The sequence below is a fragment of the Pygocentrus nattereri genome, chromosome 22 (assembly GCF_015220715.1).
Source record: "Pygocentrus nattereri isolate fPygNat1 chromosome 22, fPygNat1.pri, whole genome shotgun sequence".
NCBI lineage: Eukaryota > Metazoa > Chordata > Actinopteri > Characiformes > Serrasalmidae > Pygocentrus > Pygocentrus nattereri.
In genome coordinates, this window is record NC_051232.1 from 15,137,321 (window position 1) to 15,153,938 (window position 16,618).

At 39.1% G+C, this 16,618-nt stretch overlaps 1 protein-coding gene across 1 annotated transcript in view; it reads right to left on the bottom strand.

Moving 5' to 3' along the window:
- The window catches only part of jag1b (jagged canonical Notch ligand 1b), a 61,927-nt gene that overhangs the window by 15,754 nt on the left and 29,555 nt on the right, over nt 1-16,618 (bottom strand). The window contains exons 4-17 of the mRNA XM_017721545.2: nt 15,564-15,821; nt 14,562-14,622; nt 10,242-10,372; nt 9,420-9,539; nt 7,664-7,777; nt 6,448-6,561; nt 6,049-6,162; nt 5,276-5,322; nt 4,696-4,869; nt 3,461-3,611; nt 2,040-2,204; nt 1,288-1,401; nt 1,083-1,196; nt 277-390 (exon numbers count right to left, since the gene is read on the bottom strand). Of these exons, the coding sequence (XP_017577034.1) occupies nt 277-390; nt 1,083-1,196; nt 1,288-1,401; nt 2,040-2,204; nt 3,461-3,611; nt 4,696-4,869; nt 5,276-5,322; nt 6,049-6,162; nt 6,448-6,561; nt 7,664-7,777; nt 9,420-9,539; nt 10,242-10,372; nt 14,562-14,622; nt 15,564-15,821 (1,791 nt within the window). The remainder of the gene's footprint in view (nt 1-276; nt 391-1,082; nt 1,197-1,287; nt 1,402-2,039; nt 2,205-3,460; nt 3,612-4,695; nt 4,870-5,275; nt 5,323-6,048; nt 6,163-6,447; nt 6,562-7,663; nt 7,778-9,419; nt 9,540-10,241; nt 10,373-14,561; nt 14,623-15,563; nt 15,822-16,618) is intronic.

Here is a 16,618-nt window from a genome sequence, read left to right on the forward strand (position 1 = left end):
CTGCCAATATACTTATTTAAACGTTTTTTTAAATGTGGTATGGTAGATTAGTTAACCTTTGAATGAGTCAGTGACATTTAAACTGAATTTTGGATAGCTGATAATTAGATGCTGCTTTTTGTGGTTCTTATTGGTGTCAGACTGAATTTTGTCTGAGTATATCTGGGCTCTGACCACATTTTCAGGCCCACATAAAGCTCTAAGGGAATACTGATGAAGTTCAGCTTACAGAGATGGTGTTTATGGCATTTTGTGCACCAACTTTACTGAACTCACCTATGTTGCAAGTTGCACCCTCCCAGCCTGGTGAGCACCTGCATGTAAAGGTATCCCCCTCATCATGGCAGGTACCACCATTGTTACATGTGGCTTCATCACACTGGCTCTCACCTGAAATTAAAAATTCTTACTGAGTTCGAACAGTGTGTCAAAAATTTCAGTGATTTTTTTCAGTATTGCAAACTGCTAAACAATCCAATACTTTAACTTTCACTACGTTTTTACATAGGCTAATATTGATGTTATATTTTTCCTATTCTTGCATACTGCTGCATTATGAATTTGTTTTATTAAAATTTAAAGAATTCAGAGGCATTAAAGAGTCAGAAGGAATAAACACACTACAATATGGTGTGCATGTGCTGCTGCAAGTCACCCTGTAAAGTATGAAATAATACTATAAAATTCAGAGCTGTCAAGTCAGGAGTTTTTTTAGTCCACGTCATGTGTCTTTACATATTAATGTCACACACACAGGCTCAAAAAGAAAGTCTGCTTCAATGTTTAGATCAGAAATGCAAAAATCAATATCATACTGATAAAGATATGATGATAATTCACTCAAATCCTCAGAAGACATTTCCTTCAACAACTTATCTTTGTATGCTCTTTCAATGCACTCGCACATGAGATTCATCAGGGAAGGGACCCAAAGCACAGCAGCATTAATGTTAAATGATTTAGTTCAACATGATTACAAGATCGATTGTTAATCATTTCAATATTTGTTGAAATAAATAACACTGCAATGTTCATGATGACTACCCCATTCTTATTTGGATGTGTTAGAGAAAGACTCTTACGGGAGTGGCAAGTCTTTCCCTTCCAGCCATTTCTGCATTCACAGTAAAAGTCATTCACCAGGTCTTGACATGTTCCCTTGTTTAGACATGGATTCAAGCTGCAGTCATCTGTGTCTGGCAGACAGGAAGAAAGATGTTTTAGTTAGGTCTAAATGCACAGGTATAGGGGAAAAAAAGAGATTCATTTCAAGAAAAAAAGACATACTAATTTCACAGCGTGCTCCTTCCCAGCCATCAGCACAAATGCACTGATACACATTCACTTTGTCAATGCATGTTCCACCATTTTGGCATGGATTACTCTCACAATCATTTATATCTGAAAAATAAAATATGCGTTAGTCATAAGAAAGTAGTTTAAAAAGTAGTTACTGATAAATAGGCAAAAAGGTTAATCAAATGTGTAAAATTCTTTTACCACTTATCCATTTTACAGTCATGTTGCTGTTTGATAAAATTATATATTACCATAAATTCTGGATAAATTTGATTATAGATGTCACTTAATTATGTGACTTAAATGGAAGCAAACGTAAATGTAATGTAAAAATTCTGCATGGAAATAGGATAGCCTGTAAACGGTCAAAGTAATTGTTTTGAGTTAATGAAGCTCTAATGAATACACACGCTTTCTAAACCGCTTTTCTTTCTGGGTCATGGAGGTGCCAGAGAATATCCTAGCGATCGTTAGGCAGAATGCAGGACCCTGGACAGGTCACCAGTTCATCGCAGGGCACACAGACAGACATATACATCCACACACACACTCACAACTAGGGGCATTTAGTGTGTCCAATTGACTGACTGCATGTCTTGCAACTCCACACAGAAAGGACCCTAGTCACTCTACTCAGGAATTAAACCCTGGCTTTGTTTTCTGAGAGGTGACAGCGCTACCCACTGTGCCACCGCACTGCCCTAGTTCTGATGAATAGTGCAATGGAAATTCAGTCTTACTCTCATGGCAGTAAGTGCCTCTGAAGCCTTCCTGACACTCGCAGGTGAACTGGCCCCCTGCCTGGCTCCTGCAGCGACCATGAGGTCCACACACATTGGAGGAGATATAGCGTACCCCCTCTGGTGTACTATTGGATGCAACAGCTACTGTGCAGCTGTCAATCACTAAAGGACAGGAAAGAAAAAAGAGGTTAAAGATTGTTTTTTTCTCTGAATGTCTGCATAGTGAAATTGTTAAGCTGTAAACCTGAGTCATTCAGAGTGGTTTGATGCGAAATGCCCCACTCAAACTCACAGAGTCAGAACTGTTTGCATTATAAATTTTGCAATTATAAGAATTACAAAAATCATAAAAGTTCACAAGACACCTGTAGGTTCATGAGTGGTTTAGGATAGCAAATAAAATGGCTATACTTGCACTGTAGACACTGTAACCCCTGGTTCATATCTCTGTTGTTCACAAAAATATGAGTTTCTTTACAATGCATCATTTTACAACAAACCACTCTAAATGACTCAACAAATGACGTGCTCAAAACTGAAAAAATATTGAGAATTTCCCTTTAAAGGAGTACTCCAGATTTTTTCAAGCTAATCTCAAATGGCTGCATCTACTGCATTTGGCTGATTACCACAGACACATTTATTTAAACACATGTAGCAACTGCCCAATGGCTTTTATAGTAATTGTGTATTAAGTAAATTACTTTTCTGCTCTTCTAAGTACAAGGAAATCCATGGAAATTATACTCTGTAATCAACTGCACAACACAATTTGGCAAATATAGATTAGGTCTAAATATTCCTTTAATTTATTTTAAGGAAATAATAGTAATAGTAATCTTAAACTGCTTATTCTCTTGTGAAATCTGATGTGACTGATTGCGTGCTGCCACCTTGATGATTTACTAAAATCTTTTTCTGCTTCATTCTAATAGCAATCCTCTTTTCTTCCTGTCTGCTCCCACAGACATGGGAATGGATAATATGGCTATATAACAAACATTAGTGATCTTCCCTGGCTAAGACAAAAGAATGGCACAACAGGCTTATCTAGCTGTGTGGTTGGTCTGCCTCACACAGCCACAAAACCACCAGCGCCGCAACCAAAACACATTACCCACCAAGGCATTAGCCATTACCAGAAAGAACACACACAGAGCTGTAAAGACACTGCCAGACCTTCAGGAAGATCTTGGAAAGTATGTGTGTGTCTGTGTGTAGAAGAGTTCCTGCAAAATAGCTCATATTGGCAGATTGAGGCTAAACACTCTTATGAAACCCAATATGACGCCTCCGCCGTGTTTTTCCCTCAGGAAGCAGCTTAAAAATGGCACGCAACAAACAGATCACCTTACTGCAGGCCTATGAGGGTATAAGGAGGGGGTGCGGAGAGCACCCGGGTGTGCGGAAAGCCTCACCTTGGCATGAAGTGGTGCGGCAATGGTCCTTGAGGTGAGAGCAGTTCTTGCCCTCATAGTCGTCCGAGCATTTGCAGAAGTAGTCAGACGCCAGGTTGAAGCACAGCGCGCCATTTTGACAGGGGCTGGGCCGACAGTAATCAATATCAAGCTAAAGAAGAGACATTTTTGAGAAGAAATAAGGGAAACTGAGAGAAAGAAGGCCTAAATGATGAGGGGAAAGCGATATCCAGACATTTTTCAAGGCTTACAAAACAGAAAAACCCACAGCATCCTCCCTACTGGCTCTGCCAGGAAACAGCACAGTGAAATGCTCAGGAGAATGAAAACAAGTAAGAGGAATATTTTAGAGAAACAGGCAGAGTCTGCTGCTGTCTCTCAAAGCTTAGGGAATGCTTGGTGAGTGTGTGATTTGTAAGACCTTTGAAAAAGCTACAAAATAAAGGTTCCTAAACAGTTCCAAGTTAAAGATACAGATATCTAAATCACGTAGATGTACAATTCTAGGAAAGTTCTAGAATTTCCATTATGTCACAGTTCCTTAAACTTTAAAAATATTCTTCATACTTTTATACATTTTATTTACAAAAAATGCTTCTTTCAAAAACCATCCACTGTTTATTCACAGAATCTTCTATAGTACTGCTCCAAAGAAACCTTTTGGGTTATTTTTATAGTATTCATACAGCAGAACCACAGAGGGGCACATCCCAGGCTGTACCATACGTATGTATGTACTGTTCTCAACAAGTTTTGTCCTCTTGTTCACACCAGAGCTTTTGGAAATTACTCTACAGGTTAGAGATTTTTCAGAATTCAATGCATGAATGTCTCTTTCTGAAGATATGTGTTGTTCTGTGTTGTTTCTGTGTGGTTTATATGAATTTATATGATTACATAATTTATCATACGTTACCATTAACTCATCAGTCTGCACATATGAATCCCCCTTGTTTACACTGTTCTTTATTTACTTAATACACCATTGTGTTGTAGTGTCATGCACTCTATGAAACTTAGTGTTTATATTTCAACTAAATATCTCTTCACTTCAAAACGTTCGACAAGTTTTATGCTGTATTATCACCTACTCCTCCTGGCATGATCATGTGAGGATTTTCAAATAATCTTGTGTTCTTGTGTGTTGCAGAAAACAGGAAAACAATTGTGTCTTCAGAAATTCTGATATGTGTGAACAAGGCTGGAGTAGTAAGCTTGCCAAAATTTTTTGTTACCTGACAAAGTTGACCAGAGAAGCCAGCAGGACACAGGCACTGAAAGCTATTCATTTCATCCTCACATCGGCCTCCATTAAGGCAAGGGCTACTAGCACACTCGTCAACGTCCTTCTCGCAGTGCTCGCCCGAAAATCCAGGCGGACAGACGCAACGGTAGCCGTTCACTAAATCCTGAGAGAAAAGAGATGAATCATAATCACCAAATGGGATAATTTAGGAAGCCACTCTAGACAGAGAGGGAACAGAGCATTAATGATGGAGTCACATTTTCAATGGTATAATGAAAAACAGACAACAGATTACAACAAATTTTCAAACTTTTGGAATTGCCTGATAGCTAGGGAATTTAGTTAAAGCTCAATTTAAGAATAAGCTTAATCTCCAATCTTGCAATTCATTTTTAGTACTATTGCAACAAGACAAAAAGGGAAAAAGCTAGAGTGGGGGAGTCGTCTGAAGAATTAAGCAACGGAAAGAACACACTCTAAATGCCATAAACATCGACACATTTTCCTGTGTCAACATTGCCACCAACAATGATGTTTATAGTAAGTTAAGGGGCTTGAAACTGTCTTACCCTGCATGTTCCTCCATTCAGGCACTGGCCCTGGCAGTCATTGATATCTGCAAAACAAAAGTGACAGGATTTGAACACTTTTTGAATTTAATATTATAAATCACTGAAACTCTAACTGCCATACAGCTCATCTACTCTGCATTCCAAGCATGCGGTTTCCATCAGCCAAGATACACATAGACACTAGCTAAGCTGCTTATCCTCCTGGGACATAGGAGTGCTGGAGCCTATCCCAGCGGTCATTGGGCAGAAGGTAGAAAACAGGTCACCAGTGCATCACAGGACAGACACACAGACAAATACACTCAGATGTATTCACACCTAGGGGCAATTTGGAATATCCAATCCAATTCGCCTGACCACGTCTTTGGTCTGTTTCAACCTTTCATAAATTATCTTTTGTAGTACTTTCAATTAGCGTTGCATTCTATTTTATTTTACATTTTGCACAGTGTCCCAGAGAAAGTTATTGTCAGAGAAAGATGAGTCAGGAGAGGTCCCAAAAGTCGTTTTTTAGTTCAAAGTACTTCTGCATTTAGCTTTGTTCCATTTGATGATTACATATATTAGTCCAGCTTACACATCATCAGGTGGTTTGATTATGAGTACCGTCCCGTGATGCTGCGTTTAATGTCCCATTAGTTTCATCACTGGATATGACTAACATGCTTCTTCTGTTTAAATCACTGAAAGGCACAAGTTTAGGGTTTAGCCAACTGATTGATAAAGCTGAAAGACATGAGACAGAGAGGAGCCAAAGCTCGCCAACTCACTGATGTCGCAGTTCTGACCCGTCCACCCTGGGAGACACTCGCAGAAATATCCACCAATCAGGTTGCGGCAGGATTTTGCGTGCACACAAGGCTTGTCGTCACACTCATTGGCATCTTTATATATATATTAAAAATAAATTAAAAGTATATAAAAATAATGCAAACCTGATGAAATCTGCACATTTAAAATATCAAGAGGGAGTTTTTAAAGAACTCACATTCCACATTTTTCTTGCATTTTTTGTATTGACCCTACTGACTGAGTAGTGAACAGCACATTTGAAACCTACAACATTAAAGTGTTTTATTTCAGAAAAGTGAAAAAATGGGCCCTTTAAACTTTTCAGCACAAGGCTGAAAAGATGACCAACCCTTTTTTGTTTGTTTGAGCGCTCTCACCAATCAGACATGTCTTGCCAATCCACTGTGAGGGGCAGCTACATTTAAATCCATTAACCAGATCCTGGCAAGTGCCTCCATGGTTACATGGGTTTGGTGTACAGTCATCTACATCTATAAAGTAAGAGGTCAGGTTAGACACAATATATATGCAAGCCAAGTGTGTATTAGTGAATATAGGGATGTTTATCAACTGTAGATTATCATCAAAATAAGGGCACTTAAGCTATGGAACTCAATATATTTTACAGAATATAGCAGAATCTTGGTTAGGATGTATTTACTAATAGGATACAGTATTTTGAGAGAAAAACAAATCAAAATACTACATCCTATTAGTAAATACATCCTAATCAAGATTCTGTCAATATATTGAGTTTCACAGCTTCACTGCCCTTATTTTGATGATTATTTAAACATTTTAAAAGGTAAAACAATAAAAATGGTTGTAACTAAACCATAACAAATGCACAGTCTCACAGTCACAGTCATTCACAACCCTAGATATACATATATATTTAATATGTCTTATTTTGAGATTGTGTTATATTTTTTTAGCTTCTGCAGATTAACTCAGTTTAAAGCACCAACAGATTATCTACAGAGGTTTCAATTGCTAAAGAATCCGGTCATATCTCAGGATTTAGTTGATTTAGTTGAGTTAGGGTTATGATCAGGTTTAGATTATGTTTAGGATTAGGGTGAGGTCCAGGGTTGGTGAAATAGCTAATTTAATTGATAATTAGTTGAGGTTAAATGCAAAGTAAGCATCTACAGTGGGCTTTTTTAGTGATACGTTTTTATTTAGTGATACTGCCTTCTTCTATTGGCAGAGCATTCTTCCCTGAGGCATTATTTTCCTGACAGAAGCTAAATGATTTGCATTATGTCTTCCAATACAATTAGCTAAAGATGAAGCCAAAAACATCTAGAAATACACTGAACAGTCTTAAAAATACTTTTAAGAAATATTAGATATATTGACTAGATTTACAATGGTGTCATTTGCCAAGATATCATTTTTTGCCTGTATGTGAAATTAAATCGACAGGTGAAGCTGAGAAAGCAATCCTGTTTCTACTGCATATTTTCACAGGGTTCTCCCCTAAGCAAAATAATGTGCAACTATGAGAACAAAAAAGGAAAGATGAATCACCAAGCGCACAGTTGCAGAGACAGTCATACTTGTTTATGGATACATATCTAATATTCTTACTGATATTGCAGGACGGGCCGCTCCAGCCAGCTGCGCATGAGCACTCATAACCCTGACTAATCTCCTTACAGCTTCCACCATTAGCACATGGGTTGGAAAGGCAGGCGCGTTCCGCTGTAAACACAACACATCCATGCTAAACTCTTACTTATTTCATTTATAAAGATGACAAAACGTTGCTCATTCATTCATTTAGCCATGCTGAAGTTATAAGGAGTGTGACTGCTAATTCACACACATACACACACACACACAAACATTCCAAATACACATATACATATGCAGCTGAGATCATATGTATATATGTATTTGGAATGCACTATTTGTCCCATTTTCAAAATAGTGAATACAAAATGGCTTTCATTCACTTATATATATGGACCATAAGGACTGTAACTTTTTTTTATTACTGACTGTAATTATTGAAGGGGAGGAAGCATTAGAAACTAAAAAAATGGCTTCTCCTCATCAAACAAGCTCCTTGTTAATATGCAGTTTCTAACACTGAATTTTGGTTACTGTCTAATCTGCCTAAATCTGTACACTACTTGACAGTGTTCTAAAAGTACCAACAATAGCTGAGTAGTGCCCAGAAAAGTATAAACTGTTGTTCTGATATCTTGATAATGAACATACCATCATATCACTTAACCACACCTTTTCCTCTTAAAGGCATTTGTGCTAATGAAGGCTTCTGTCACTCACACAGTAATTAAATAATTTTGCCATACATGCTCAAGCTGACCTGACCAATGCACTGTGACTGTCAGCCTATGGCTCCCTTTTCTTCTATGTGAAATGAGAAGGAGATAATCTTTCATCACAGAATGAATGCTTAAACTCTACTGACTGGCAGAGACCTACATTGACGTGGTTGACCTTGCTGTCAGCACTCGGAAGGCTTTAGACTAGGTCATGTGGTGGGAGGAAACGAAGGTTTGAGAAAAGAACTGTGATGACCTATTTGGCAGATTTCATCACTACACCCATCCTGCCACTTGACTGTCAAAAAAGATCTACAGGCAGGCCGGATCACAACAGCAGATTAGCTGATCTGAGAGCCCTAAACCAGGGGCTTCAAAATCCTGTCTTGGACCGCCGGAGTCCTCCACAGTTTGGTGTTTTTCTACACATCTAAAGCAACTCAGCAGCCAATGCTAGGTTTAGCAGGTGTGTTAAAAGCAAGAAAATCACCAGACTGCACTGGACTCCCACCTACCCCCCAGACTCCCTGGACTCCCTGAAGGAACTGTCAGAGCAGACATCTAACAACTCCTGAGCTCTCACTGGAAAATAGGAGTGGGATTAAACAATGCGGTAGCGGAACTAAAAAAATTGGTCCTGCTCAGACTTCTGCTACAAAGCTGGGTGGGTGACGGTTGGCACATGTTGTTTACAAGCTTTCTACAACTGGTCTAGAGCTTTCTATAATGTGTCTTAAGAGCACAGTACGAGCTTTTGACACAAGCATGTTCTTGAGGGACCAGTGTTCCATGCATGTTTTTGGTAAATTAACAGAATGTAAAACCCGTTTTTCTTATTAAAACTAAATATTTTCTATAATATATATTCAAAAAGCAACAATGGTTAAAATGCCTCTCACTACTGTTACCGTCCTGGCCAGGAAATCCAAAAAAGTCCTCTTCAACTGGACCAGGTCGTTTTCAGAACTAGAACACCCCTCACTGAAGTACTGCATTATTAGAGCTCTTCTGTAGTCATATTTCAATAAAAAGACATAAATGTATGAGCTCACCTCTCTCACAGTTGGTTCCAGAGTAGCCATCAGCACAGGAACACTGATATTTGTCTGGTCCTGTGTTGCTGCATGTCCCTCCTTTCAGACAGGGCTGGTAAGTGCCACAGTAGTTCAAATCTGAGAAAATAAAACATTGTTATATGTGCTCTATAGTTGTCAGTGGTTTTCATATATCTCTTTATCATGTTACTCTCATAGGCCTCCAACTGTAGTCATCGGTTGTCCTTGCGTAATCTTAATACTTTAGTTCAATGACATGATGATGTTTTTATTTATTCAATATTCACTGTAGTAAATGCATTACCTTGTTCTTTATTCACACTGCTTGTGATGTATTATTGGTTTGCTGTGTGTTGTTTACCCAAGAAAGATGGGCTCCCCCTTTGAGTCTCGGTTCAAGTTGCACATTTATTTGGCACACCTATACTCACTGGTCATTTTATCAGAAACGCACTCATAACTTCTTAACACCTATTAACATGGCACTGCCATGTTGGTATCACTATTATGCTGAAAATGATCACCTAAACAATATTTGGTGATGCTAAGGTGGTCCATTTGCACTGCTTGATGGGGAGGCTGAGAAACTGTGCAGCAACAAATGTAACTGTAGATATACAAAGCAACTATTTGGTAGGTGTGCCTGATAAAGTGTTCAATGAGATTAAATTTTCAAAAGTAAAGATGGCAAAAAGATTTTGATGGATTAGTATCAATAGCTTTCATTCACTGAAAGTTTTTTTCTTTTAGGGAACTCTTTTAGGGAACTAAACTCTTGCATTAGCATTGCTCTAGTTACACACAAGAGAAATCAAGCACCTTTATTACAGAGTTGTCCGCCCCAGTTGGTGTCACAGAGGCACTGCCATGGTTCTACACATGTTCCATGCACACAGCCAGGATGAGGGATGCACTTATCACAATACAGGCCCTGCCAGCCATACAGACAGCTATGGAGGAATGACACAAACATATGCACAATCGTTCATCATACACTGGCATACACATTGATGCATGGCTACTATGAACAGTCAACAAGAACACTTTGACTTTGACAGAAAAATCTTCAGAGCGAGGCCTAAATGGGGCCATATGACAATCCTACTCAAAAAAAAGAAAAAAAAAGAAAAAAGGCTCTCTTGAAGCATTTCTCACACCACAGGCCAAGATGTATTATTTCAAGACATACATAGAAAGTTTACGGCTTCCCTTTTAGACAACAGACTTAAAACACCGCCATGGTTCACTGGGGGGAAACAAAGGGTTGACAGCTTCTACTGGTTTGTAAACTATTTAGCACCAAACCATGCAAACAACAAACACCAGCTTTTAAAACTCCTCTGGGCCCCTTAACTGAGTTAATATTAGCCTGTGGCAAGACACTTTGTTTCAGTTTGAGTGCGGTTTCTTGGCTCTAGGGCTGTTCTGACAGCTGCGGTGATGTGTGTGTGTGTGTGTGTGTGTGTGTGTGTGTGTGTGTGTGTGTGTGTGTGTGTGTGCATCTAGAGTGACTAGAGATGTTGCAGTATGTTAAATTAGACAGACAGGCAATAAATAATGTACAGAATTTATGCACAATAGTACTTACTGTACTTAACACTGGGCTTGGTGGGCACTACAAGCGTTTTGTGGGGTTCTTGATAACAGCTGACACTAAATGGGGCTTCAAGCTGTTCTCTCTCATATTCATGCATTGTGAAGAGCAAGTATCTATGAATATGACACTGCCCTTGCCCCAATGTCCTTGTGTAATTCGAACTCTGCCTGTGCATTTATAGATGTGTGACGAAATAGAGCACAATCGATATATTGCATGGCCAATAACATCAACCAATACTGATGACCTGCAGTTTTACCAGTAACCACTCTTCATTTTTTAAATAAGGTGAATTTATTCACTGTTTAGGAGACATAATAAAATCCACTTGCATAAGGAAAGGACTAACAAAAAAGATAAATGAAAAAAAAAAGTTCAAAAAAGACAAAGAGAAAATGGGACTTCTATGTAAATCCATGCAAGACCTAGTAGACCAAAATTGTCACCATCAGAAAAACAGTTCTAAAGCTTTTGTCTTTGAAAATCAACCTCTTGATCTTGCTTCAGATCTCAAAAAATCCACAGGTGCTTCTGTCCATATTTCCACTGTGGGAAGACATCTCAACGCTACGGGTCAGAAACCATGTGTAGCTGTCAAGACGACTGCTTTGACTGAAAGTTAAATAAATGGAAGAAGGTTCTGACTTTCACAGGGTAAGGTAAATTGTATTCAAACCTAACCTTTAGCATTAAAAATGCACATGAAAATCACACAGTATCTGCTTAGTTGCAGTTGTATATTTAAAGACAGCCCATTGGAACTCCACCTCATTCCCTTGTAGTGAGTCCCCATCAGGACAAGGCAAGAGAAAGACACTTTGACCACAGGGTACCTCTTAGCTCCTAATTAAAAGCCTTCTAAAAAAGCTATAGTGACAGCTTTTCAATGCTCTTCCTTTTAGGCCAAATGCAACTGTAATTAAATAGTGCTTCTTTGACCAATTAAAAATGGAAAAAAAGCTCTTCTACAGAGTATACTGATGAGTTAGTGACTCTCTTGAGAATTCTGCAGCAGGAAAACAGACTGCCCTCTGGGATAAAAAGAAAACAATTAGCTTGGGGCAGCGGCTCAGCTGTAAAAATAAACACGGTGGTTAAGTAAACCTCAGTCACTGATTAAAGAGGGCTATTCTTAAATGTTAGCAAAGCCTTCTCCATGAGAAAAAAAAATATTTGAAAACGTTTCCGGTCAGCGGTTTACTCACTCTTCCTTTTCTCTCACCAAACTCTTCAAGAGTGGGAAGTGTACAACTGGTAGTAAACTGGCAGAAAAAAAAAATCACTCCAAAAGGCCTTGACATTTCAAGTTTAGGATGGACTGAAGTGCCTTGCAATTCAATGGCTGTGCAAATAACTTTAAATATGGAAATTACATTGCCAAGTGCAACCCAGAGCTGTTACTGCGTGCATAATCACTTTTTTAAAAGGTGCCTTTGCACGCAGATTAAGTAATACTAAGGATGAGAAATTAACTTAAGTAAACAGGGACGCTTTCAGCAAAGTTGGACAAAGCTGGCCTAGACCAAGTTCTAACCCTAAAGCTTCATTTGCCTGAGGCCGCTGACCAGGTCAAACAAACACTATAAATTCAACCACACATCACCAGTATGACTTCTAGGCAGTGGTCAAACAAATGACACATTAATGGTGCTGCAAGTCAGTTTGAAAATAACAGTTACCCAAAAATGCATTCAGCTTTTCCTGATTATAGACTTCAACAGCTACAAGACAACAGCCCAGGATTCTGCAGAAAGGACAATGTAAAAACTTTGCTGGCTTTAATCCTCTTGCCTGCAGTTAGTCAACTTTTCAACATAACAGCCAAGTTGACAATTAGACTGTATCACCCTTGGCTGAAGATGTGTAATTGCTTTAGTTCAGCTCAAAAGACAATGCTAAATTCTTATTTATTTTTAACAGTTCTCAGCAATAGTAAGTCATGATAGCCAAACTGTTGATTACCAATCATTTGAACATTTACTGAAATAGGGAAAACTCTTTAATAACTAAGGCAGAGCATGCCACAACTTGCGGAGAACACCCAGCTTGCAAGTTGCATAAGAAGTTTATGAGCTCACAGTTTCTCTTCTCTCCTTGACACAAACGAGTTATACATGACACGTCTTTATGACTGGATCATTTACTTTGATAAGTATTCTTTGAGGTATGCAGAAATTGCCTTCTGAACACATAGTAACAGCCACCTTCTGAGTGAACTAAATATTAAAAAGTTGGTTCAGCCCAAATTTTTACACCATTTTCTCCTTACCCCAGAAGTCATATATCTGCCATGACATGTTTAGCGTCCAAAGTTTGCTTCTTTAATCTTTGACTGGAGTCATGGAAGTCATGGAGGTCATGAAAACTTACGGCTACCATGGTAACACACTGCATGCTTGAATTTTTTTAGTGTCTCAGAGAGAGCTTAAATGTTTTTTTTTTCTATAAAATGTATACAGTAGTAGCAGCAACCTTGAAGCCTGAACTTTGTCTCTACATTTTTACAGATAACAGCATGCCATGTCAACAGTATATTTGACACTGTATGTCAACCTGAGCAAGTTAGTTTGAGATACTCAACATGGTTGAAATAAGATGGTTTAGGTAAGCAGTTTGCCAATTCTACTTACATTACATTAGTCTACATAACATAGCTTCAGCACACATCTGAAGAATCAGTGGTTGGACACCAAACATATCTTGGATGGCAATTTTGGGTAATTTGAATATCAAGAAGTATGTGCAGTTAACTGCATGCAAGTTAGCAGCGTCTTAATTCTGTTATCCTAATCTACAACATTAACCATAAATCATTGCTATGCTGCATTCAATGACCCAGTAAGTTTGAGTTGTTTTCGTCATGGATCCTTGTTTCATATGAAAATAAGCGCAAGGTTTAGAACTAGAACACCACAAACTCACGTACACTCAGAATTACTATACAATTTCTTTAGGGCCGAATTCATAAACCATTAACTGAACAAGCAGTGCATTTTAAAGGCCAATTAAGTATTCTGCTTGACCTACTGATAAATGTTGTGCATTTGCCATAAAGAAGTGGAAAAATAGACAACAAACCAACAACAATGTTGGTTAAATTGGACCACATTTAGTGCTCTCTGGCCCACTCAACAACATGCCATTACTGACACTACCCCAAGTGCCATTTTGCCAGTGCTAGAATAGAATGTCAACAGGCTGTGCTTTTCATTGTCTTTGGACAGGAAGAGAACTGGAGCTGCTCTCAGAGACTGGCAGAGCAGGCAGGAGACAACATTCTGTTAGGATTTGACCATGACGCACTCTCTGGAGCTCTACAGCCTGGCAGTCAGCTGCAAGAGGAGACTCTGAGCCTGTACTGTTTCTACTCCCACTCTTCAATAAGGCTTAAATTACCCGAAAGCTCAAAATGTCAAGTAGCCAAGCAACATGGCCAAGACGACGAACAAAAAAACCCATACAGACTGTCTGGGAACTTGCAGACAAGAATTCTTTCAAAATGTTAATTGTATCATAAAGAAGAGGCGGATAAAGTGACTCACTCGCAGTCTCCTGGTAGTTTGCAGGATCCATGCTCGATGCTACATCCCTGCCTGCAGATAGCTGGTGAAAAAGAAGTAGGGAAATCAAGGAGAGAAGGAGAGAAAAAACATAAGTTTGTGGTCTGTCCATCTGCATTGTACGATGTCAGACCATGCTGTTCTCCCCTCACCCATGGGAATGTTTCTGGAATGTAAGGGGGTATCTATCAAATCCCTAATCCACCCACAGAGCCCATTCAAGCTCAATCTAATTTGAGGCCTGTCGTCAAGCCTTGAGGCACATTAACCTCAGCGTTCTCCATTGGCAGGAGCTTTACATAATAGAATCAGAAGCCAAACCACCCTCTCCTGCCTTCTAAAATGGCTCCTGCACCCACTTAATAGCTTTTTTTAAGGAATAACACAGGTCCCAAAACTATAACTACTTTGATCCTTTTTGTGGACTGATAAGATTTTATGAGCAAAAAAAGAACTGTGGAGAATTGTTACTTTTCAATTGTGGACAGATTTACAGTGAGTTTCAGGAGACTTATACTACATTGACATACTCTTTGTAACACACCCGCACTGACACCAAAGCAAAAAGCACCTAGCACCTACCAAATTAGCTTGCTCAGCAAACTTAGTTTTGTTTTTGCTTTGTCTGGCATTTTGCTTTGTCTGGCATAACCTTCAGGTTAACTATGAGAAATGTGCTACATTCCTCTTCTTTCTTTATTGTTGCTAACTGTAGCCATTCGCTTGCTAACTAGCAAGTTAGCCAAGCAATGTAACAAAATTACTTTTAGCTTATGGAGTAGTTTTCTACAGTAAGCCAAATTTAGTATTGTAAATTAAATGTCTGGCTTACAAACAGCTTAGTCTGCCATTTTTTTACCTGGTCTGTAAAGATGGAGTCTTAGATTCCCCCAAGGCAGAACTAGTGAGAGCAAGCTGGTGAGGGCATGTAAACAGGACTGAAATAGGGGACTGGTTCAGACTGGATCTCTTTGCCTAGCTTACCTGTGTTGCAGTCAGGGCCCATCCATCCTTCTAGGCAGGTCTTATTGCCATTCTGGTCACAAGTGTAATGTCCAAAGAACTCGTCCCGTGGCCGGCAGAACTTGTTGCAGCCAAAGCCATAGTAGTGTTCCTCACAAGTTACCCGGATTTGATACTCAAACTGGGCAATGGGACCGTTGTGTGTCAGCTTCTGCCACTGGTGATTTGGGTTGATCATTCCAGAGTGGTAAGCCTTCTCAATGAGTCTTCCAGCTGGACCTGCATGGTTGATATGTTAGTGTAAGAGTTCAGCAGGACAACAAAAAGTCTAAAGACTCAAATAGGGTTTATAAGGCCCTTTAATGTTTCTTACTGTTTATATGCTGCTCTTATTGCCAGTTCCAAATGTCCTAAACTAAAGGAACCACAGTTACCAAAATTACAGTGCACAAACACCAAGAAGGCTTTTGAATGCCAGCAGAACTCTAAAGACCAACACTTTCACTCTCACACATGTTCCCACACGCAAATATTTCCTCAAGCTCTTCCACACCCCAAAAACTGTATGCTTAAGAGGAATGAGGAAGCAACATGTAGACTCCAATGAACAAAGATGCATTTTATATACACTGAAAGTTCGTATGGCCTTCAATCAACAGAGTCCTCCGTCTTTTAGCGACTTTATTAGACATACCTACCTTGGCGGTACACCTTGCAAGCGTACATTTAGAGATTATAGCTCACTTTTTGCCATGCGCATCTTGTTAGTCAAGTCCTAGCCTTTCAATTGAGCCACTGTTGGCTGGACAGTTTCAGTCGGTGGCCTTCAAGTGACATTAAAGTGTGTAAAAACCCCAAAACAGTGCTGCGTCTGATGAAGACATATTAACTTGTCAATACCATAGTGGTGTCACTGCTGTATTGAGAATGATCTACCACTACGTCTCGGCAATATGACAATATTTATCGTTTTTCATGATAAATTATGTCACAATATGCTTTTATGAGCCTATCCTCAGTACTTAAAACTTCCCACCTCTATTTTTCATTAGAAAGAGAGCATAATCGGTCCTGTA